Genomic DNA, 24754 nt, shown 5'->3' on the forward strand with positions numbered 1-24754 from the left:
AGGAAGGGAACAAAAGAAGGCCCGTTCTCTCGTACATTCACTCCATCACTTTCACGCCTTCACTTTATCCACCGTGGGGAGGGAAAAAAAAAAACAAACAAACAAAAAAAACCATCCAGTTTACAGGCAACCTGCATAACAAAGAGCCACAACAAACGCAGCGGGTGACGCCAACAGGCAGCAAATGTACTTGAAGGCTGATTAACTCCGGAGGTGTTAGACTTTAGCTGCTCACCCATTGAGATGTTATGTGATGATGAAAAACAGAGGCATGAAGCGCTCAGGTTGTTGCTTTGAAACACCAAATGACACTAAGAGGACACTGTGGATTTTAAGCGATATTGATATGGCTATGAGATCATTTGTATGGTTTCATTCCTTCCAATCACAGAAGAATTTATGTATGTATGTCAAACAGGAAATTAGTGGAAATGTTTGGAGAACTGAAGCAGAATCGCTATTTAACGTGTTGTTAAAATGTATAGACATACTTCTGTCTCTGGATTTATTGTGACGTGGAGACGATTCAAGACAGTTTGAAATTTCAAGAACAAATGTACAATATATACAACAATAAAGCTTCTTTCCACATATTTAAAAATCGGTCTTTTTATACTATTTTGGGGTGTGCTTATTTTGGAGAGGGTCATTGATTTTATGAAAAGTAATCTAGGTTAGTTATACTTTATTTGATTTATTTATTGTCATTTAGGATGCATTGCTCTTTTGTTGTTGTTGTTGTTTTTTTTTTTTTTGTAATCAATATCTAGTTGTACAGTAAGCCATACCATAACCAAGAACACAAATTACACAGACATCATCACCACCCAGGTTTTCTTCGGTAACTACAGTGAAACTAATTGGAAATGTGTGTAGGGTGAGGTATTTCATGTAGACCTGGTGACAGGGCCTTGGATTTTACGGGGTTAAACTCCAGAATGTCTTTGCTGACGGAGTCATCGTGTCAGTCTTGAAGAGAAAGTGACGCATTTGGCTGAGATTTTAAGTTCGGAGATCAGAGACTTAATCCGCTCAGCCTCAACACTCGCAGTCAGTCTGAAGTGCAGCCGACACTCAGAATATATACAGCACGATACGAGGGGGGAAAAATGGCATTGGAAATGCACTGAAAGGCATTTAGAAATCCACGGTAAGCACTTTTTCTTCTACTTTGTTTTCACAGAAGCATGACAATATGAGTGAAATTGCTCAGTTGTCATTCTAGTCTCCTTCAGTAATAATGTTTCAGACACTTCACAGTGGTGAGGCAGACAGGTGGTAAAATATTTAATAGCACATTGCGGGACCATGTGATTTCTTCTGTTTTTATGTATATCTCATACTAAATAGTTTTAGATGTTCAAACGAAATACAACATAAAACAAAGGCAGCCTGAGTAAACACATGATACAGTCTTTTTTTTTTATTGAAGCAAAAAAAGTTATCCAACACCTGTCACCAATGTGAAAAACTAAGTGTCCACATAAACTTAAAATCTGGTTGTGCCACCTTGAGCAGCAATAACTGCAACCAAACACTTCCGATAACTGGAGATCAGTCTTTCACGAGTAAGTCTTTCACTTACTTCTAGGACTAGGATTTACTCCTATGCTTTGGATCATTGTCTTGCTGCATAATCCAGTTGCGCTTGAGTTTCAACTTACAGACTGAAGACCGGACATTCTCCTTTAGGATTTTCTGGTAGAGAGTATAGTTCATGTTTCCCTCAATTACTGCAAGTTGCCCAGGTCCTGAAGCAGCCCCACACCATCACACTTCCACCACCATGCTTGACCGTAGGTATGATGTTCTTTTTGTGAAATTCTGTGTTTGGTCTAGACCAGACGTAACGGGACACCTGTCTTCCAAACAGTGCTCTTGGAGGAATTTTGGAAGGTCAGACACTTCTGGGAAGGTTTACTACTGTGCCGAGTTTTTCCATTTGGAGATAATGGCTCTCACTGTGGTTCTTTGGAGTCCCAGAGCCTTTGAAATAGTTTTGTAGCCCTTCCCAGACTGACATATTTCAATCACCTTTCTTTCAACTTTGGCATAGTGTATTAGTATAAGACCTTTTAGCCAATTTCATGCTGTTGAAAAAGTTCTATTTAAGTGTTGATTTGATTGAGCAGGGTTTGCAGTAATCAGGCCTGGTTGCATCTACTCCAGCTGAACCTCGTTTTGAATGTAGTTTCATAGATTTGGGGAATTAGTAACTTTGACGGCAAATACATTTTCACACACGCCCAGTTGGTATTGAATAACTTTTTTGCTTCAATAAATAACATTATCCTTTTCAAACTGTATGTTGTGTTCACTCAGATTGCCTTTGTTGTATCTTAGAGTTTGTTTTAATTTCTGAAACAATTTAGTATGAGATATACACAAAAACAGAAGAACTCAGGATGGGGCAAATACTTTTTCACAGCACTGTAGGTATTATTTCATGTAATAACACAGTACTGTTACTGCATGCTCGATTCCGTTTGGTCAGAAGTTTGTTGATTAATACAAATCTGATATACAAATCACAGGTTTATATCAAAGGGCTCGTTCTAATACATTATTGTTTCTATAGTAACAGCTTACACAGGGACTTTTTGGATGCTTGACGTAAACAGGTTAAAAACGTGTCATTATTAAAAATAATTATGTAGCATTTTTGGAAGGAGTCTCCAGTGTCAGTGCTTTGTTACAGCCAGAGGTAAAGCTCAAACGTTTACTTTTGTTTTGTTTTGTGAAAGTTCTGAAACACTAAATATAACTATAAATGGATATAAAGTATACCAAACTTTAATAAATATTGCTGCAGTATAAGTGGAATAAAATGATTGGAAACATGCTGTTAGGAAAATAATCAACTTTGAAGTAGTAACAGTAACTCTACTTCAAATCGGGGTGCATCACACCACCTCGTCAACAATTACTTTCCTATAATGGCACAGCTCATTGGTATTTTATTCCTTACCTAGATAATGGAGTTTAAATTTGGAACGGGGTTTCAACTAGATATAGAGGCCCTGATTTACTAAGATGCCATGATGAGCTAATTTGCATGTGCAGTCTTATAAATTGCTTGTTAGTGGATGTTTTGCATGAGATTTACAATTGCGTGACTGATTTCATATGCAAAATAGGAGAGAAGGAAACAATATTTAAATGAGGTTCTTGCACGATAGAGTTCGGCTCTTAGAGATTCCCCCAGAAACCTGTCACATGTATGTAATTAGCTGTCAAGTACAACTGCTGATTAAACGTGTAAAAAACTGTCCGCAAAAGAGAGAGTAGACATGAGTTGTGCCTGTGGCAACGGAGGTGTAAACATGTCAAATATTTAATCGAACTTCACTGTGTTCCTGGTAGTAATTATTTCAAGATGTTTTCTCATTATATTCAGATACTAAGAAAATGTTTTTGGAAATAGTAAATAAATAATGGTTTTATTTTGTCTTATAATGGCAAAACGGCTTTGTGCAGATTTAATATCTGCCCGTTGGTGGTATTGATTTGCTCATCCAAGTGACATTTAGGCTGCAGTACATCACACTGCATGTGTTAAATTAATATTGTTGCATAGACACCATGCATTTGCTCTTATAGGAAGAAATGTGCAAATATTCATTGGATATTTATTAAGGCCAACACGCCAAATGGACTAGCTGTTGCATATTTGAAAGACGCATTCCTCTGTAGATCCTGATAGGACATCTGTTTCTACATTTTGGTTGGTGTTATGAAGTAAATCATTGCTTCAGTGTACATACTGTGTAAATAAAGGTATCAAACTAGGGTTACTGGGAGTCACTGCGGTGGGAGAATCAAGGGAACCTTTAAAATGATTTAAGGTACATAATTACACATTTGGGGGTTGGGGGTTTGATTTCAGCCTCCTCCCTGTGTGTGTGGAGTTTGCATGTTCTCCCCCGTGCTTCAGGGGTTTCCTCTGGGTACTCCGGTTTCCTCTCCAAGTCCAAAGACATGCGTTGCAAGCTGATTGGCACCTCTAAATTGAATGTGTGTGCAATTATGCCCTGCGATGGGTTGGCACCCCATCCATGGTGTCCCCCGCCTTGTCCCTGTGTTGGATAAGCGGTGCAGAAAATGAACGAATGAATGAAAGCCGATTAAAGGTACACCATAAAAGCCACTCTAAAAGCCAATTAAAGGTACACCATATACATTTTTTTATTGAGAAAAGATACATACTAAAGGTACAAATCATACACCCTTGATGGTACCGCCCCAGCAACATGGAAAGAACCTTGTTTTTCCTTAAAAATACCTAAATGTCTTTCTGAGTCTGAATCAGGAACCAGGTTATTCTCAGCATGTCACATGCTCAGCAAAATCTCGTACAGTCGCTGAAATTGTCAAAGTTGGATATTTGCCTATTCTGAGCGCTCGCTCCACAATAGCTGAGATATATCAGGGCAGATACAGACACTTTGAAAAGGTCCATAATTACATTTCACTCTCAGAGACTCCATTTTGGGCACATTCGCTGTGTAAAAGTAATTGGTGTTCGAATATTCTCAAGAAACTTGGGACAATGTCCGTCTCTGTGAAGATAATTCACTTTCACTGCACAACTTTTATGGATCTGACCTTTGTTATTACTCTGTAATATGTAATGGCTGATCTTTTGTGAAACATAACTGGCAGCAATTATTACCAGATTTCATGCACATATTTTTTCGCCCTTTAAATTCTACACTATATATAGATTTGATGTGTAGAGCAGATGATATTAGTGAATGAGTGAATTAGTTTTTATCAGTATGATCCATGTAATACTTGACTGATGCACCCACTTATAACATCTAAATTTACATGTTTCACATTTACACGAGTGCAGCATTGTGTAAGCAAATCACAGTGAGGTTGAGTTTACCAGCTGTGATTGGGCTGCAGATAACTACTGCTACAGCTGCATATCCAGGGTTGCCAACTCTCACACTGCCTAAATAAGTCTCACGCCAAATTAAATATCAAGCCAACGTTAAAAAAAATATACAACATAGTCACAAATCTGCTCATATGATAGTTTTCTGTCAGTATCAATGAAGTGTGGGGTTTAACGAAGCACTGCAACTTCTTGATTGGACCAGTCTGAAGTGGATGGGTCCTGTACCAATCACATTCCTCCCACGCCGGAGAGTTGCCAAGTCCACTTATAATACGTGACTTTTTTTTCTGAAGTCGCTTGAAATAAAAATCACGGGTTGCGGGGGTTTTTTTTTGGCTTCTTTCAAAAAAATATGTTGCTTGTTAGGAAAAGTGACTTCATTTTTTTATAATTTTTTATTTTTTATTTATGGTCGCTATTTTCCCCAATGCACTGATACTGTCTACTCAAAGCCTCACAATAATATCGATGCTGTAGCGTATTTTGCTCTCCCACAATTATTACAGGTTATAACAAACAACAAACAAAAAAGCCTAACATACTCATATACAAATAGTAGTTATGGTTCTAATGTAATTTCCTTTTCCATCTCTCCAATCATATTCTGCTTTTTTTAGTTCCTTTCATCTTGTGAATGTAAAACTAAAATCATTAAAAGATTAATAACGTAATTTTGTGCTCCAGAGAAAATATGGGTTTTGTAGACAAAGTGGTTTACATATCATATGGTTTTAAATGTAAGGTTTTGTTAAATTTTGTTGTCATGTCCATTTTAAAGTCAACCCTAAATGAGGTAGAGGTAACAGATTTATATTTAAAAGGTACTGTCCAGATTATAAATGGTAAGGTTTAAGCCATCTTGATTTGCATGGAGGATTGGATCCAATAATAATGAAGATTCTTATAAAATTATTATTAAAATGTTTATCAACAATGGAAAGACAATTTAATAAAAGTTGAGGACTTTGTAAGGTTGAATCATTAATATCTACAGCTGAAGATTTGGTTAAAATTGGTATGCCACTGGGGATACACTTAAAATATATATATATATATATATATATATATATATATATATATATATATATATATAAAAAATTCTTTTTCATGTACAAATGTATAATTCTTGTGTACAAATGTATAATTCATTCTTGTACAATAGGCTCATTTACAATTATCATTGTTCCAGATAAAACATCTACTGGGAGAGAAATTGTGCATGTACAGACCTGACCAGTACAGTAATGTTGTTTGTGATAGCCATGCTAAGCCGTACTTGACAGTCAATACCATGGATTTTCATAATGTTGGGGGCGGGACACTTCAGATTCTAGAGAGCATTTAATTGCACAGAAAATCTGATTAGAATGATGCCATCAAAATCGTTGGTCCGTATTGGTGGTAGAGAGAGACTGTAAATTTTAAATGCATGTATCTTCTAAGTACACACTTGTTTATAGGTAAACTTAAGGCAAACATATTCATACTAAAAGCCTGCAAAGACAAGGGCATGGTGACGTAGAAATAGAAACAATCAAACAGAAAAAAGTGATGTATGACATTACACACATTTTACCCAGTAATTCTCATTTCCACACAGCAAAAAAGGTCATTTGATTCATAAATCTCACTCTAGCCAGGAAGCCAAAGTTGGCAACCCTGTAATCAGACAGGTCCGGTCCATCTTTCTTCACCCTCTTGTGGCTGATTTTTCAGAAGCATCCTGAAAAGCAGTCTGCAATCAGATTTTTGACACACGAACAATGCGACATTGTGCAGTTATGAATGTCTATGCTGACACGCTGCGTCTGTGAGCTTCATAAAACTTTGACGTGCTACGTTTATGCTATTCAAGAGCCTTGCAAAATAGCCATAACAGCTCGACATGTTGTATGTTTTGTAGGTTTTGGACTGCAACAGTAAATACTTCCTTTAGGCTGCCCAGGCCAGAGATAGATGTTGGGCGCATACATATTTACGAGACCTGGCATTGGCCAAGGGCTCAGGAGGAAGTCGATCCATGCCAGGAAGCTGAGCTTTCAGTCCTGGCAGAATAAATCACTGCAGCAGGCTCAGGTGGTGAAGTGGTGACCTGGCCATGTATCATCACCCAATCACACACACCACCACTGAGAAACTGGCAAAAGGAAACAGAAGGAGATGAAACTGTGTGAAACTGTGGATGAAAGGTCTTGGCGTGGTTTAGAACTGACCATGTGTGTGGCTTCTAGTGTGAAAATGGACAATGCGTACCCTGTAAAAATTCCAGGAGGTCACTATATGAGTGCATAATTAATGCCAGAAATTAAATTAGTGTGAATATTTATAATATTTACAGCATTTTAATGTTTGTGCTGGATACTCGTGATGGTGCTTCTGCTCTTATATAGTTGCATGGTAAATATTTAGAGCATAGATTTGTTTTTTGGCATTGGTGCAGTCATCTAAATCCTGAGGACATTGTACACTTGTGGTGCTGCGAAATAACGAGCACCTGCGTGACCTAAAAACCCACACCATACACCCATTAATCAGATTACTCAGTCCATATCCATATACATAGATATATATATACTAATTGTAGTTATTTTCTATGTAACAATACCCAGAGAAGAAAAATCTGGTCTCTCATGTACAGGACAGCTTGAAGAGAAAGCATTATGAGAGATTGGCAACCAGAATAACTCAAAGTAAATCAAGAGAGAACTTATTAGAACCCAGTAATGTGAAACTAACTGTGCTTCTAAGCAACCAAGAAAAACAAAGAACATGATGGATTAAAGCTATTTATACCACAGCAGTTCTGAGTTCTTGATTCTGATTGGTCAGAAGGTGATTGATTTTCTTTAACAGCACAGCTCTGACAGGTTTATATTAACACACCAGTTATATTTCACAGAAAGGTCTTCAGGAGTTATTGTATTATTTTTTTCAGCTTTATGGTTTCTCAGTAACGTGACAAGCTCCATTTTTTAAATCAAGATCAGGAGGGAGTTCAAATGAGAGACTGGTAAGTCCCGTTTTGCGAAGACTGCAGAATAGTAAATGTAACTACAGTATAAATGGATTTTTTTTTTTTTAAAAAGTACGTTGTATTTTGTGGTATAAAAAGGGGGTTTGCATCCACATTCGTCCACATCACACCACCATGTCACTGATTATTTGACTGCAACATCATGCGCCCAAGGGTTATTATTCCGTACATATTGTGTATGTTAAGGAAATTAAATGTTGTAGGGTTTATCAGTGCCTCTCCACTGCTCACTCACTAAAATAATTGCTACGTACAAGTCACTTTAATTTAAAAAGGAAAAACACGATGTCTTTATTTATCCTGATATATCGCATTATAATTGACTATTTTAATGCACATTATTCAGGAAACTACTAGGAAATATTCAGTATCCAACATTTAGAAACCAATAGGAAATGTATGGAGATGTAAGACTGAGGATTGTCCGAATATCTAAATGCAGTCATCAAATTATTCCCAAAATACAAATTTATTTATTTATTTGTTTGTTTGTTTGTTTGTTTGCCGCTATCAGATTATTTTGTATATGTATCCACACTACAAAATGATAATATGGCTTTCAGGTAGTTTAAGGACTAGTATTTACAACCTTCTGGTCGCTAATTCTAACCATGAAGCTGCCATTGTTCCCTATCATCATAAGGATACATGACTCAAATGTACAAAAACCACATTGAGCAGAGGAACATGCAAGAGATAGACAAGAGATGTTAATTTCTTCATTATCCATCTGTGTATTTGACTTCCTACCAACAAAGACTCAGTAATACCATTTTAAGAATAGGAGAAGATTAAAAGTATGGGGTACAATTATTGGTAGACTAGCAGTCAATCAATACATTCAAAACACATTAGTCTTGGGTTACAGTTTGTTTAAGTACAATGTGTTCAGGGTGAATACAGATCACCCGTGAACATCCAGTGAGGCAATGAAATGTGTTAAACTAATTGAATGCACTTGGACATTATTCTAGTCTTAACAAAGCACTGCATGGGAAATGTCATCGCACAACTTTATTACTGTATCATAAACTTTGATTGCCAAGCAGTAATCTCTTTTGTAGAAATGGCTATGTTTCACATACGGGGCAGCCTTTATTTCTAGTAAATCAACCAATCATATAGTCGTAAGGAACTAGGATTAATTGCTTTGCACAGTTTTAGGTTTCACAGTGAAACTGTACTGTGCATCATTGTTGTAATCTTAAAAACTCTTTGATGAACACATTTAGATCTCTGTATCTCCCGTTGTCCTGAAGAGCTGGTACAAGATACAAAGCAGGCAACAGCCCACAATTAAAGGTCAAGAGTTACAGCCATAAAGACTGGGATTCATTGTCATCTGCACAGCTTCTGTCCTCAGGCTGTAAGTCTCACAAATAAGGACCCTTTCAATAACCCACCTCTGAGACGTGTTATTAAATAGCATTTTATTGTACACACAACTAAGACGTATGCTGTTAATATACTCAACACCTTCAATACTACATACTTGTATGTTTATTTTTCGAGCTTTTCCACACTATATAACACTGGCTTTTACACACACACACCGATCAGCCATAAAATTAAAACCTAATATTGTGTAGGTCACCCTTGTGCCACCAATACAGCTCTGACACGTAAAGGCATGGACTCCACAAGACCTCTGAAGGTGTGCTGTGGTGTTTAGCAGACATTAGCAGCGGATCCTTTAAGTCCTGTAAGTTGCGACGTGGGGCCTCCATGGATCAGCAGACTGGTTTGCCAGCACATCCCACAGATGATGGATTGAGATCTGGAGAACTTTAATTTTTTGTCATGCTCCTCGAATCATCCCTGAACAGTTTTTGCAGTGTGGCAGGCCACTACAATTAGGGAATACCATTGCCATGAAGGGGTGTACTTGGTCTGAAACAGTGTTTATTTAGGTGGTACGTGTCAAAGAAACATCAACATGGATACCAGGAGCCAAGGTTTCCCAGAAGAAGATTGCCCAGAGCATCACGCTTCCTCCGCCGGCTTGACCATAGTGCGTCCTGGTGCCATCTCTTCCCCAGGTAAGTGATGTACACGCACCTGGCCAGCCACATGATGTAAAAGAAAATGTAATTCATCAGACCAGGCCACCTTCTTCCATGACTCCATGGTCCAGTTCTGATGCTCACGTGTCCATTGTGGTTAGCCTTCACTCCACATGTGCACCGATGAGCCTTGGGTGCCCAGGACCCTGTCGCCAGTTCATTGGTTGTCCTTCCTTGGACCACTTTTGGTAGGCACTAACCATTGCACACCAGGAACACCCCACAAGACCTGCTGTTTTGGAGATGCTCTGACCCAGTCCTCTAGCCATCACAATTTGGCCCTTGTCAAAGTCACTCAAATCCTTACACTTGCCCATTTTTCCTGCTTCCAACACATCAATTTCGAGAACTGACTCTTCACTTGCTGCCTAATATATCGCACCCCTTGACAGGTGTTATTGTAATGAGATAATCAATGTTAACCTCTTCACCTGTCTGTGGATTTAATGTTATGGCTGACCGGTGTGTGTTGTATATTGTTTGTCTGGTTGTTTAGATTTGTTTATATTGTGGTTTAAATTAAACTACTAGTTTGTTTATATTTTGTGAAATAAAACCAACTAAATTTGTTAGAAAATATGCAAGCAGGTACAAACAAAACTAATAACTGCATGAGTTAAGTAAAAAAAACAATAACAACAACAACAGCAAAAAAAAAACAAACACTCAACATTAAGGTTTATGTTCCCTCCAGAAACCTGTGATGAGTTATTGACCGATGCCTGATAGTGTCTTCTCAGTGAGGCATGAGGTCCCTTTCCTGAACCTTCAAACTGGCTGTCCCTCAGAGGTGGAATGAACTTCTAACCTCAATCTGGACAAGAGAATCAGTCACCATCTTCAAAAAATGGCTAAAGTTCAGCCTCTCCTGTGAACACTTAACTAACCCATTACTTGTCTCCACTCAGAAAAATAATCACTTTCTCCCTGCTCTTACACCTCTACTCGGTGCACTTTGCTCCTCTAGCACTCAATATGTGGTAGCACTACTTGTATGGTTCTCGCTTTGCTTGTATTTCCTCATTTGTTAGTCTCTTTGGATAAAAGCGTCTGATCAATGAATAAAATGTAAATTTGAAAAGACTTGTGCAGATCTATAGTTGAGAACAGTTATGAACTCGAGTGATGTAGCTGAGGTTGAGGAACAGTCAGAGCCAGAACTCAAACACCAGTGTTTCCAGGTGCATAAATCCACCTAATAATACTGTATTACTCAATTTAGCTTTTAGCCATTATATTACTGGACTATTGAGATTTGCACCAAGAAAAATATTTGTACAATCTTGCACTTGGCAAATGAAAGATTCTGATTCTGTTACGGAAATAGCATATGCATTCTCCCCAGTATGATATCATAATGTCAGTAAAGTGTGTGTGTGTGTGTGTGTGTGTGTGTGTGTGTGTGTGTGCAGAATTTGGAGGACCAATTTTTTTTTGACCGACCTGGTTTTTTTTTTGTTGTTGTTTTTTTCTTTCAATATTGTCCGTATTTTTAATGGCTGTAAATTTGGGATGTTTTTACAAATAATGCAGTGCTGACTATTTGTCACATCACAGCAAACCAGTGACTACATTTCCCATCCTGCACTGCGGCCTACAAACATGGCCGCCATGGACCGCAATTCCCAGAACACTCACATTCATTCTAATCACGCACACCTGCATCCAATTCACAGCACTCACAACAACAGTATAAAGAGATTGTTTGAACACAATGACTTTGAGAAGTATTGAGTGTTATCACCGTACCAAGCGTTTGTATTCCGTTCCTCGTTTCGTTTCATGTTCTTTGATCTTGTTTCTTGTTTCTCGTTCTCGATTCTCGCCTTGCCTCGTTTCTGCCTGTTTGCAGATCGCCTGACCCATTGCCTGTTTTTGACCACGCTGTCGTCTCATGATTTGGATTTGTCTGCCTGCCTCTCTTTATTAAAAGCTCTTATCTGCACTTGCATCTGTCCTAACCTCCATTAAGTGGATAACGTGACACTATTATTATAGATAAATGACATACCCAGTCATAACATCGCAAAGCCTTTTCTCTGCATGATGCCTATTTTATGACAAAAAACTACCGCCAAAGAAAAGATGGCTGCATGCTTTTTGATTTGCAGAGTATTTAACACGCTAAGGCGCGTTGAGATACGAATCTAAGAGCACCCACATGAGTAAATAAAAATGGAGTGTAATGCTATTATCGATTGAGTCTGACCTTAGACCAGGTTGAGCAGTGGAGTGTTTCCACAATCTGAAGTGTACACACCATCCTATTTGGTGTTAGAAATGAGGAAAGAAAAAGTAGTGCAAAAAAAAAAACAACAAAAAACAGTCTAGGATATTTCCAGCTTTTACTTTTGAGATTTTTCTGTGTGTTGTCAGTCAAAGCAGTGGAAAAGTGCAATAGGATGCTCTCTCTCAACACTTTTCTGTCTCTGCTTTTGTGACTTTTGTCTTCAGACAGCCTATCCGCCCCACTGAATGTAACCATCAAGACCTTAGATGGCAATGCGGCTGTGGTCACATGGGAAATCTTCGAGGGAGATCCGGTCATCGGGTTTGCCATCACACAGCAGGTACCGATGTACAGTGTCAAATGTGTTCAAAAGTATCATAGGCCATTCATTTTTTTTTTGTCCCTGTGTTTATTTAAGTATATTATGTAGATACAGTATGAACATGTACAGTATATATATATATATATATATATATATATATATATATATATATATATATATACATACTGAAAATTTATGCTGAGAATTTAGCGGGCTTGTGTGCGCATGTGTGTGTGTGTGTGTGTGTGGACTGGGGAGATGTGCCAGTACGCAGTGTGCTCCAGTAAGTAATGAAGAGCAGAATCACCATCTGTTGGAGCACAAAGTCATTACAGCTTGTCACCAAAGTCCCAGACCAAACACTATCCCTGAGTTTCAATAACAAGCCAACAATGGCCTGTTCTACTTCCTTTCATCCTGGATTGCCAGGGCGGTTTCCTTATGAAGTAGTGGAGTTTTCCCTCTTTGCTCATTACTTTGCTGAGTACTAACAGCAAAGTCATCACCTTGTGACCATGACCACATGTATGCAGCCTATTAAAGGCCTTTTCTATGTCACACTCGTCCTCTTTCCCATTCTCAATTTGGTTGAGGACGTGGAATGAAATGGCTGAGTATAAAGCTGTAATCCTATTGTTATGGTTAAATTCAATTTCATTTCTTAATAATGGATTTTGTGGTGCTTGGCAGGATGTTAAATATATATATATATATATATATATATATATATATATATATATATATATATATGCTGATTAATACTTTTCCAGGACCTTATACTGGACTTGTTTTGACTGCACCAAAACTACTTGATGTGTAGATTCATGATATATAATCCCAATTAAGTACAATTCAGTTGCAGGTTGTAACACTACAAGATGTGGAAAAGTTTAAGAGGGTGAATATTTATCAGTCCTTACAGGATTTTGTGTGTGTGTGTGTGTTTGGGGGGGGGGGGGTAATGGCGAAATTGGCAAAATTGTAATTGCACAAAATTGTTTTGTGCGGCCTTTCACAGTGATGTTTGTTGGTAAGTGAGACCTTTTAGCTGTACTTATGGTCGATGCATGTGAATCGAAGACGGCTTTGGCTGAATGCACGTTGCGATGATGTCACATGACGCATCCTGGCCCAAATCTGCGGAAAGTCTCCGGTAATTTTGAAAATTTCCAAGCTCTTCCGAATATCAGGGTTTGCTTTATTTTATGTTCATTTCTGTGATAGTGAAATCCTGGAAGGACTGACTTATGCAATGCACTGCAATACTAATTACCAAGGGCTTTTGAAAACTCTGTTCCTGTTTTCCTTCATATGGCCACTTTTTGTTAAAGGTTATACACTTTTCCTAGTTGTGAAGGGTATCCCATGTCAAAAATGTTAGTAGATTATATGTTATCTATGCAGCGAGTGATCTGAAGAGTTATCCCAATGTGTAATTGATTCCACTCCACTGTATAGTGCACTATTTTGGGTCTGTGTCTGAGCATAGTGGAAAATATACAGCACATTCATGAAACTCCACAATGCACTGCAGTAGGTTATGTCCAAATATCATAACAAAGTACCTATAATTTACTGTACCGTTTGAAATTAACACATGACCTGTGCAGACCTATAGTGATTTTCAAAAGGAATATTTGAGTAAGACCACTATTTAAAACTATAATTTGGTACTGATAAACATCGTTTTGTCACAATCTTGCGACGTATTTTTTGCAGTGCCTGGACCCCTCACATTTCTCTCTGCCTGTTTTGTTTATTTTAGAAGAAGGATGTGCGCATGATGCGCTTCATCCAGGAAGTGAACACTACCACTCGGTCCTGTGCATTATGGGATTTGGAGGCTGATACAGAGTATATTGTCCATGTACAATCCATCAGCATGAGTGGCACAAGCCCTCCCAGTGACCCTGTCCTCTTCCGCACACCAAAAGAGTCTGAGAAAATGGCATCCAAAAGTCCTGGTAAGTTGAAGATAAAGTGTCTCAGTCTTATCATATAGAATGTCTTAACCCCTTCCACTTTCAGAAATTCTTTATTGGCAAAGAAAAAGTACTGGAGGAAGCACAAACCCTTCACTTGAGGTCAAAGAGGAAATATATATTACATAGACAAGATAAATATATTGGTCAGTTATTACACTGTTCCGCTGGGTGTCCAAAAACTACACATCTTCTTGAACTTAAGGACTGGCACTATTTTATGTTTAAGGTTTAAAAGTAAATATAAATGTTATATGTATAATATGGGTTTTCTTCAGAGTCTATGGTTTGCTCCCATCTCCCAAAAACATGCAGTAGATTTACAGTGCAAAATCCATATCATTCATCTAGCACCTGCATTTCTGGTGCCCCATGTGAGGAGGTATATTTCTTAAAGCAGCAGGTTTATATGTGGCAGACATACTGTATAAATTGGGATAAGTAAATGTAATATCCCAAACTTCTGCCACATCCTCCTTCTTCTACTTTCAGCTGCTCCCGTTAAGGGTCACCACAGCAGATCCCCCATCTCCATTTGGAAATCCAGTTTACAATTCGCCTATTTGATTTGGCACAGATTTTACGCTGGATGCCCTTCCTGATGCAACCCTCCCATTTTACCCAGGTTGGGACAGACATTGAGAGTGCACTAGCTTGTGCAACCCCTGTGGCCGGGTTTGGTGCTCAAACCCACCACGCTGAGATTAATGCTGTGTCCCAATTCGCCTACTATCCATTCTAAACAGTATCTGAGATTAGAATTAGTGTTACCCAAATCATCGTATATCGAAATGAGTATCCCAAAGGTGATCTACTATTTCCAGTAGATTTTCAAAAGTGTCGATCTGTGGATACTTTTTCAGATAAGATTGCCCACAACTCCTTGCACGATGTAGGAGGAGTTTTGTGACGCAGGTAACGTTTCCTCCTGATTGGCCGATACAGCGACTGTGTGAGTTCAACAATGGCTTAACCATTTTAGAGAGGTGTAAATGAAATGTGGAACAATAGTATAGATTATATAAGGAATAATGAACGAAGGAAAGCTGAAATGCAACGAGAAGTCTCTCCCATTACATGATGTGTAAGTTTGTCCCAATGCTTCCATACTCTTTTGCTACACACTCAAATGTATGCACTTTTTCTTCACAAAAAGAGTAAATACATTTAGTGCATGGTATAAGTAGGTGAATTGGGATGCAGCATCAAAGTCTCGTGCTCTACCGACTGAGCTAGCACGGCACTAAATTCCAGCGATATATATTTACACTTAAATTTGCTTACATATAAAATCTAAAAGTAAATGATTGATGCTTTTTCTTGCAGTTGACTTACATATACATATACACAGTTAGTGATGTCCTTTAAAGCTGAAGACTAAAAATAATCAAGTCAAGTACAAATACTCCAAACAGATACTTAAGTACTCCTACTCCATTACTCTCCATAGATGCACAGACATAAGATATTGACCAGATGCATTAAAAACTGAGGTTCAGGTCAGCATATGATGAAAAGCGGGCTTGAAAATGGTTTGCAACCAGATCATTAACATTGATTCATGCATAAACACAGCAGGGTGGCCATTATACGGCTAATCTAAAAATACACTCTAATTCAAAGTGAAAATGTCAGCCTTTATTGCAGGACAGACTGCCATATCTACACAACCCATAACATTTCCAGGTTTATGTTTTAAAATCCATTTAGTGACCCACGTATTCATATAAACTTGTGGCGACCATTTAATTATTCATTGGTGCTGATGTTTCAGGTAGAGGTGAAGTACGATTCACACTGTGCCGGAGAACAGTGCAAAACCATTATAGTAAGGTAGACATGCTCAAATTATGATATGTTGCCAGCACCTTTTTTTTTACCATGAAATGTCTGAGAATGTGCGACGTTTCAACGACTCTCGCATCCATTTCTGAGAATGATCCGATGTTATTTTCTTACAGCCATTTACTATGAGTCATGCAAAAGGGGTAAAGGCTTCAGGAAAACTTCTCAAGTCAAAGTGAACAGGCAAAAAAAAAAAATGATTATAGAACACTTTCTTTAGGCAGCATAATAGATGAACAAGTGACATGTTGATTGCTCCTTTCAAAATTAATTACAACATTGACTGTGTACATAAGCAGCTGTGTTTTGTTGATCGTAATGAGTTAAGTCGTTAGCATTTGCATATGTGATAGTTGATGGAAACGATTTTAAAGTTGCCGAAAACTGTTGCTTTTCTTGACTGAAGCGGAAATGTGCATAAAATTAGACAGGAACGATAGCAAACTGAGATCATTTACAGCGAGTTTACACACTTTTGATGCAATATGTCAATGGTGACATGCAGGCATTTACTAAAAACACTGTTCCATAATCAGCCATTAGCACTTGAGTTGCTCTCCAGTTAATCGAGCAAGCAGTCTTCTGCTTCACTTCATTCCAAATAGCTTGAGGGTGGCTAATGAGCGCGGACAGTTAATCTTTTTCACCATACGCCTCCTGTTTCAAGGTGAAGTGGCATCATGTTGCTTTTTTTTTTGTTCTGGGCTTATGACATGCATCCGCATTGACAAGCAGAAAAAAAAAATGCACAGCTTCAGAAGCATGGAGAAAATGATAGCTTTTCAGCTTTAGCAGAAAGAGATAAGCGAGTTCCTTCATTGCGAGCTGTTCTATCAATCCAGCTGGCCTGTCCACCAGGGCTCATCAGAGGCTAACACAAATAGGGAATTCACAAATGATCTTAATTACCACCAGCCGCTTTACAACTGCTGCCAAGAAGGATGATCTCCTGATATGAGACAGGACTTTAAAGACAGGAAGGGGAGAAGCATGTCCTGAGAGACACCTTCAATTTCCAGTGGCTGATCATAGCTCCTGATCAAAGTCTTCAGCTTCTCATTAGTCAACGCAGTATAGCTACCACTCACTTCACATCAAAACTCCCTTTTAAAACTTACTGTACAAGCCAAAATCTATTCTTAGGTAACATCCAGAACTTATTATGTGTCAGTACCAATGGTGTTTTCTTTCGCTTTGTCTTCGTAAGCATGTGTATGTGTTTGTGTATCTTGTCAGATGAGGTGACTATGAAGGAGGTTGGCCAGGCTGCCCAGCTGAGGGCCGGAGAGCTGATCATCATAGTAGTGGTCCTAATCATGTGGGCAGGTAACAGATTTACACCAAGAGTTCTAATTAACATTCATATTTATTATTATTATTAGTAGTAGTAGTAGTAGTAGTACTAGTAGTAGTAAGTAATAGTAGTCTCAGTGCTGCCACCTTTCACTACTCTTAGCAGTCTGAGACTCTTTGAGGCAAGATTTTGTATATTTATATAAGTGTCATAATACTACAGCAGGTCACACCCATGCTTTCTCACCTTCTTGCAAACAGAAGCATGCACAAACTATGAAAACTATGCTAGTCATTACTGTATTCCTAAGTCTACACAACCACACAGATAAAAAAAAATGAATATATATATATATATATATATATATATATATATATATATATATATATATACATGGTTTTAAAATGGGGTTTTCCCAGATATCTCAAGTAAGAGTGGATCAGTGCCACTTTTTTCTCCACTGTTTTCTCAAAGTGACACGGAGAAGTAATGTTCTGTATATGGCTGTAATGAAGTCACAGTTACATGAGTCAATTTAAAGAAAACAAACATGTTAGAAATGTGCCAGCTCTTCCCAAGTAGTTGCAGTTATTCTTGTTGTAGTAGTAGTAGTAGTAGTAGTAGTAGTAGTAGTAGTTATACGTTTAATAGTAGTTGTATTAGTATTAGCATTAGTGATAGTTGTTGTTGTTGTTGTTGTTACTATTATTATTATTATTATTATTATTATTATTATTATTACTTATACTACTATTACTTGTGTATTATTATTATTATTATTAGTAGTAGTAGTAGTATTGTTATTATATTATTATTAGTAGTAGTAGTAGTAGTAGTAGTAGTAGTAGTATTGTTATTATATTATTATTATTATTAGTAGTAGTAGTAGTAGTAGTAATTGTTGTTGTTGTGGTTGATGTTGCACTGGTATCAACTGCTTTTAAAAGTAAAAACAAAATTTACCCTGCATTTATTCAACTTAATGCAGAAACAACTCCTTTCCAAACTATAGTGTCTCAAATATATCAAAACAAAACCAAGCTTTTTTTTTTTAACCCGCTGTCTGAGGCATAACTGTTATTAGATAATATTTTATGTGAGGTTAGACATTATATTGGCCTGATTGTTTCAAGCCTAATCACAGTTTATACCCTGCTTTCGATTGTGACTCATAATTTCTATCCAACATCCCAAGGGCATTTTGTTTTTCAATCCAAATGTGATTTACAAAGATCAATTGGGAAGAAAACCTACCAATGTGGTAAGACTCCTGATGTGTATTCTGAGATTGATTAGATAGTCTTCTTTAAGGCTGTGCAATATATTATTTATAAATCATTATCGCAATATTGCCATTTGTATTGCTGAGCTTTCATAAGGATGCAATTAATAAATAGGCCCACTTACCCAAATGTGTCCAGGCTGAACGGTGTACAAGAGAGAGAAAAAAGTGATAGATAGAAAGAGACAGAGAGAGAGAAAGGAGTTTCTGAATTTCTTTGGTCTAATTAGACCACTGGGGTTTTCCATTCTCTGTTTAGTCCATATCAGACAGGAAAACAGAACCGGATTAGAGTTTCCCCGGCACGGAAAGGGAATAAGCCCCTGTTGTGCAGCGTGTTGGTGTGTTAGTGTTTTCCCTGCTCTACCACCTGACTCAACTATGGCTAATTAACAAGCCCTTTGTTAGGTTGAAATTTGTGTGTTAACACAGAGAAAGCATGAAATTTTGCTAAATGAATACTCAAAATTGACATTTGTGGTACAACTAAGAAAATCAAAAGCCACACATCACACTCCACACTTCTAGAGCTCATTTATAACTGGTTTGTAATGTTTGCCCAAGTGTACAGAGATCCATCTTCAGCTTTTCTATTATCTCCTTTCCCCTCTAGACATCCCCCATCCATCACTATCCCTGACTACCTCTCTCCACTTCAGCCTTTCTCTGAAGCCCAGCTTTCCAATAACACGCTCTAGCCATTTCCTCTTGAGGAAACTTCTAATCGCCATCGTGATTAGCGTGAATGAATTTTGCTAGATGAGTGTTAGCAGAACTTACCCAGAAACCAGTGTAGTCTTATGCAATTTTCTTTGCAAAACACCTCTTAATATTCTCTCTTATTGTAATCATAGTCATAAATTTAATATTTAAAAATATATGGACAACATTTGGGTTTTTTTTCTATATTGAACTTTGGTTTTATGATGCCATCTGTACATCTTAGTAGGTTTAGTTGGTTAAGCTTGGTTAACGTTGGCTAGTTAGCAGACTAGCTAGTTAGCACAATATGACCTTGAAGGAAACCGCTGCATGTAAAATACCCAAAATGATATTAGTGTGTCACATTAAAATAAGGGCAGACTAGAAGTAATGCTCTTTAAAAAAAGAAACATTGACTTTAAATGACAATGACAAATACATAAAAATAAAAAAATTGTTCAGAACAGTGCCCAAGGAGTAGGATGTGCCTCATGGTGTTATCAAACAAACAAGGATATGGAAACCCTAAGAACAACTGCTATAGACAACAATAGACATGCTGAATTGAAGTCACTGAGGCCATGACTGGATTTGGGACTGCTTTAAATTTGAACTTTCTCTTTACAGGCGTAATAGCTCTCTTCTGCCGTCAGTATGATATCATTAAAGACAACGAGCCCAACAACAACAAGGATAAAGCCAAGAACTCATCGGAGTGCAGCACCCCCGAGCACCCTACAGGGGGCCTATTGCGCAGCAAGGTCTAACCAACCACAGGCAATAACAGGCTTCAGCCTCAGGACACGTATGTCTATTTATACTCATATGGTATATTCCATACATTTATGTAGCCCAAGAGCTTTTCAAGAAATGTTTAAAGCCCCTGTCAACATATTTTTATAATTAGCTTTTTATTATTAGATATAGTGAATGTAACATTGAATGCAAAAGAAAAAAAAAATGTTGGGTTTTTTTTCAGTTGAGAGTTTTCTGAGTTTCTTTTTTTTTCTGGTGCTTTTATCCAGCCAATTTGAGTTAAGTGGGACTAAATCAATTAGAATCCATCTGTATACCATCTGTTTACTGTCTAAGTGAAACTGCATTTTATATACAGAATCATAACGTAACAGTTTATGTGTGAATTTGGCGATGTCATGCGGCAGAAGTTTATTAGAAGTCAGAGTGGCAGACATTTCCAATAGAAGTTTATTAGAAGGCAGAGTGGCAGACAGTTCCAAGAACATGAGATGGAGACAGAAAAAGGTCTGGCGATCAGCAAACAGTGTAACAAGGGATATCCAAAAATCACAAAACTAGGAACGATAGTGAGGTCAAAATACCGGTAAAGCAACAAGAATTAACAAAGACTTGATATGTCAGGAAACAGGTAACTGAACGATACTTCGTATCGTGTGTATGTTTGGAGTGAGTATACATAGGGTTGTGTGGTGATTAAGTCCAGGTGTCTCTAATCAGAAGTTTGGTGACTGTGAGCGTGACAGTGTCTGTCCCTGCGTCCCACTTGACATACTATCCAAACTAAATAGTATCCGAGAGGAGAATTCGTATGTCTCAAATCGTAGTATGTTGAAATGAGTATCCCTAAAGTACCCGGATGGTCTACTATTTCTGGTAGATTTTTGAATTGTGGATCCATGGATCACACTTCAGGTAATACTGCCTACAATATTGCCTTGCGATGGTTTGCTTCGCCAAATTCAAGGGCACATTTCAGAGAGGTGTAAATGAAATGTGGAAAAATTAATAAATCAAGGGAATTGTATTCTATAGTATAAATTATAATATTAAGGAATAATGAATGAAGATAAGCTGAAGTGCAATGAGGAGTTTATTTATGGTGACAGCGTTCTCTTCCAGGTAACAACGTTCTCTTTCGTTACACGATGTGTTAGTATGACCCAGTACTTCTGCCACACACTCAAAGGTATAGTACTTTTTCTTTACAAAGGAGTACATACTTTTAGTACATAGTATAAATATGCCAAATGGGATGCAGGGATAGACTGTGTGTGATGGGAATTGGAGTCTGTGGCAGCCATGTTTGTTGGCAGTGGTGCATTATGGGAATTATAGTCTGTTTTTCGATTCTGGCGTTTTCCTGACAGGCAAGCAGATCTACAGTACCTCCCTGTTTTTGTATTTGTTTGGTTTTTTTTTAAGAATTACTAGAATGGCTACACAACAATTCAGGTAGGCACGCTTTATTTTTTGTCTAATAAATGTGGTATTGCTTTAGTCAAATTATTTAGGCATGGGCATGGTAAAATGTCATGACATTACAAACAAAAAACATATGACCGCCCTAATCTGATTTTGATTAGCTTGCAACTCATAAATATCCCTAGTAACATATGATTGTAAGAAGCTAAATGACAGCATATTAAAGCATATTTTAAACCATTTTAAACCAGACATGATAAGTACACCTCTTCTGCATGACTGCGATGCGATTCAATTAATTTCAGTTTTAATTGTGTAGCGCTTTCAACAATGGACATTGTCATGAAGCAACTTTACCCAGAAATCTGGGTGTAGATTTAGATCTCTATCGAGCAAACCAAAGGCAACAATGGCAAGGAAAAAACTCGCTGAGATGACATGAGGACGGAACCAGACTTCCAGGTGACACCGGATAGTGGGATTATAAATTATTACAGTATACAGGTGTAGAAGAGTAAAGACAGACAAACAGTACTAAGTGTGTTGAAAGGATGTTCAGTATGAATATGGTGTGAATGAATCCTGGGATGAGCACAGGTCTTTATGATTACAGCAGCAGCTCTTAGGTACCAATTTACAGTATCCAGGTGTGATTATCTACTGAAGAAAGGGTAAGATTTGGGCATAAACTGTTAATGACAGAACACATGAGTGACTGGAAAACAGTTTTGAGTTCTTTCAGGGAAAGAATCAGTTGCTGAAGTACGTTGGCTTGGTGAATGGGAGTGTGAATCGTTGCCAGAGGGGCACACGGTGGATTAGCACGTTCGCCTCACACCTCCAGGGTTGGGGGTTCGATTCCCACCGTGACCCTGTGTGTGCGGAGTTTGCATGTTCTCCCCGTGCTGCGGGGGTTTCCTCCGGGTACTCCGGTTTCCTCCCCCAGTCCAAAGACATGCATGATAGGCTGATTGACATTTCCAAAGTGTCCGAAGTGTATGAATGGGTGCATGAATCACTGCCCACTGCGCCACTGGGCCATCATCAGTCGTCTTGACTTAGTCTTACCGCTGGATCATGGTGGTCACCGGGAAGTGAGAGTGAGGCCGATGCTGCGCAAGTCTTCCTCACTATAATCCAATTCAGGCACAAGTCGATTCCCAGTTTGTGTTATCCATAATGGAGGCAGAAATGGAAACTTTCGGTCTTCGTCGAAATCGACGGACGAACTCCGTTGCCAGAGGGATGCGGTTGGAAAGTGATGTATGAAGAATGGTAGGGGGTGCAGGTGGTTTTTATAGCTCTTTTCCTCATATACTTGCTGAACATTGAGTGAACACAGGACAGGTCACATCCAGTTATTGTATTGATCCTCAGTTGTTGTTTTTTTGTTGTTGTTGTTGCCAGGGGCTTTAACCGATCCAGATCAGTTCTGATTCAAATTCTGTCTACAATGCTCTGAGATACATTGGTTATCTCTTGGCTCCTTATTGTCAATGTGTCCCTCCCACAGAGTCGAGACATACCGGAAAGCCATCATGTGACATTATTGTGAAACAAGAGTGCCCATCTTCATTTGAAAGGACTCTTTAATATCACATCCTATAAACAGATACGGACCCCTTGGTGCTTGTCTATGAAGTGCACAAAGACAATGATACACTCGAGCACATTTGACAAGAATACTTGAGCACATCTGAAAACTGAAGTGAAGACCTGAGAATTGAAAACTGCATGACCGGGTGTTCCCTCGGGTCAGGCTCCGAACAGAGACGTTCCCTAAGCTCTGAGAAGAGCTAGAAATCCCAGGACACTCTGCCTCCAGCGCCACCTCGCACAGATAAGCAAAATGTGTCATCACCTTTGAGGGAAGATGATAATAAACCAGAATCGTGCTATGAATGAAGGGGAACAATTCTTTCCCCCCAAGCTTTCTCTTCTTATCAATGCTGAAACAGGATCATACGAGGAAGGGGATAAACTGAAGCTATTTCACATATCTCTCCGTCTTTCTCGCTGCATATTCTCTCTTATAGATTTTTTTTTTTAATCTCGTTCTATGCCATTTGGTTGCAATTTTCATCATACTTTTCCTTTTCTTTCCATTCATTTTTTCCTTGCTTGAGGTTTTCTTTTTCACCCTGAAAAGGAGTCACCGCTGTAAATGTGATAATGTATATTGGTGCAGTGCGATCTCTCTCTCCATAAGCACTCTCTCGCTCTCAGGGCATCCGAGTTAAAATCCAGAGGATGAATAATACAGTGGCTCATGCTGAACTTCATCCATCACACCATCCATGCCAGTCCCATCGCAATATATAGACGATATATTCGTACATTATATTAATACAGTGATGGAGAATATATTTAACCACTCGTGTGTCTTGAGTAACTCAACAGCTTGCCGTTGATGATGAGTATATAAATGTAGAGTAAGTTATTTTGCTCCTCATTACCTGGTAATGGTCATGTTTTATGAGTACTGCTATAATTATGCTTCTGCAGTGACGTATGGCTCCATTAGAGATTCTGGTGCCTTTCCTCCAAAACATTTCCTTGCCAGTGTCCCGTCTCCTTCAAGACCTTCAACGCCCTCTTGTCTCATTCTTGTGTAATAAATTTTCCGTTTGACAGTTTAAGTGAAGTATGTGAGATGAGGGAACGGCTTGACAGCGCGCTACTGGAGTGTCAGGACAGATGGACTTGTCACTTACAGCGCAGTCGCTGACATGGACGTCGTCCTCCTGGGACAAACTCAACAAGTCATCAGTTTGCTGGACGCAATAAGAACATGCTTAATGCAGGTCAGATGTCTAGAAAGAATTGATTTGTACCCTGACAGGACGTGCAAATATGGAGAATACTGTATGTCCAAAAGAGCAGATGGAGTCCAGTTTTGCTATACAAACATAA

At 38.4% G+C, this 24754-nt stretch overlaps 1 protein-coding gene across 2 annotated transcripts; it reads left to right on the forward strand.

The window, feature by feature from the left end:
• Positions 1–12504: 12504 nt before the first annotated feature.
• Positions 12505–23648, forward strand: fndc5b (fibronectin type III domain containing 5b). 2 transcript variants are annotated; one of them, XM_053638829.1, is made up of 5 exons: positions 13465–13708; positions 14321–14519; positions 17619–17708; positions 20288–20465; positions 23355–23648. In XM_053638829.1, exons 2-4 carry the CDS (start codon positions 14336–14338, stop codon positions 20425–20427), a joined length of 414 nt encoding a protein of 137 aa, XP_053494804.1. In that variant the 5' UTR covers positions 13465–13708; positions 14321–14335; the 3' UTR covers positions 20428–20465; positions 23355–23648. The 2 variants fall into 2 exon arrangements, with proteins under 2 accessions (XP_053494803.1, XP_053494804.1); XM_053638828.1 differs by lacking the exons at positions 13465–13708; positions 23355–23648 and adding an exon at positions 12505–12573 and having other exon boundaries at positions 20288–20544.
• The last annotated feature ends 1106 nt before the right edge of the window (positions 23649–24754 follow it).

Source organism: Ictalurus furcatus, chromosome 12, assembly GCF_023375685.1.
Source record: "Ictalurus furcatus strain D&B chromosome 12, Billie_1.0, whole genome shotgun sequence".
In the NCBI taxonomy this organism is placed as follows: domain Eukaryota; kingdom Metazoa; phylum Chordata; class Actinopteri; order Siluriformes; family Ictaluridae; genus Ictalurus; species Ictalurus furcatus.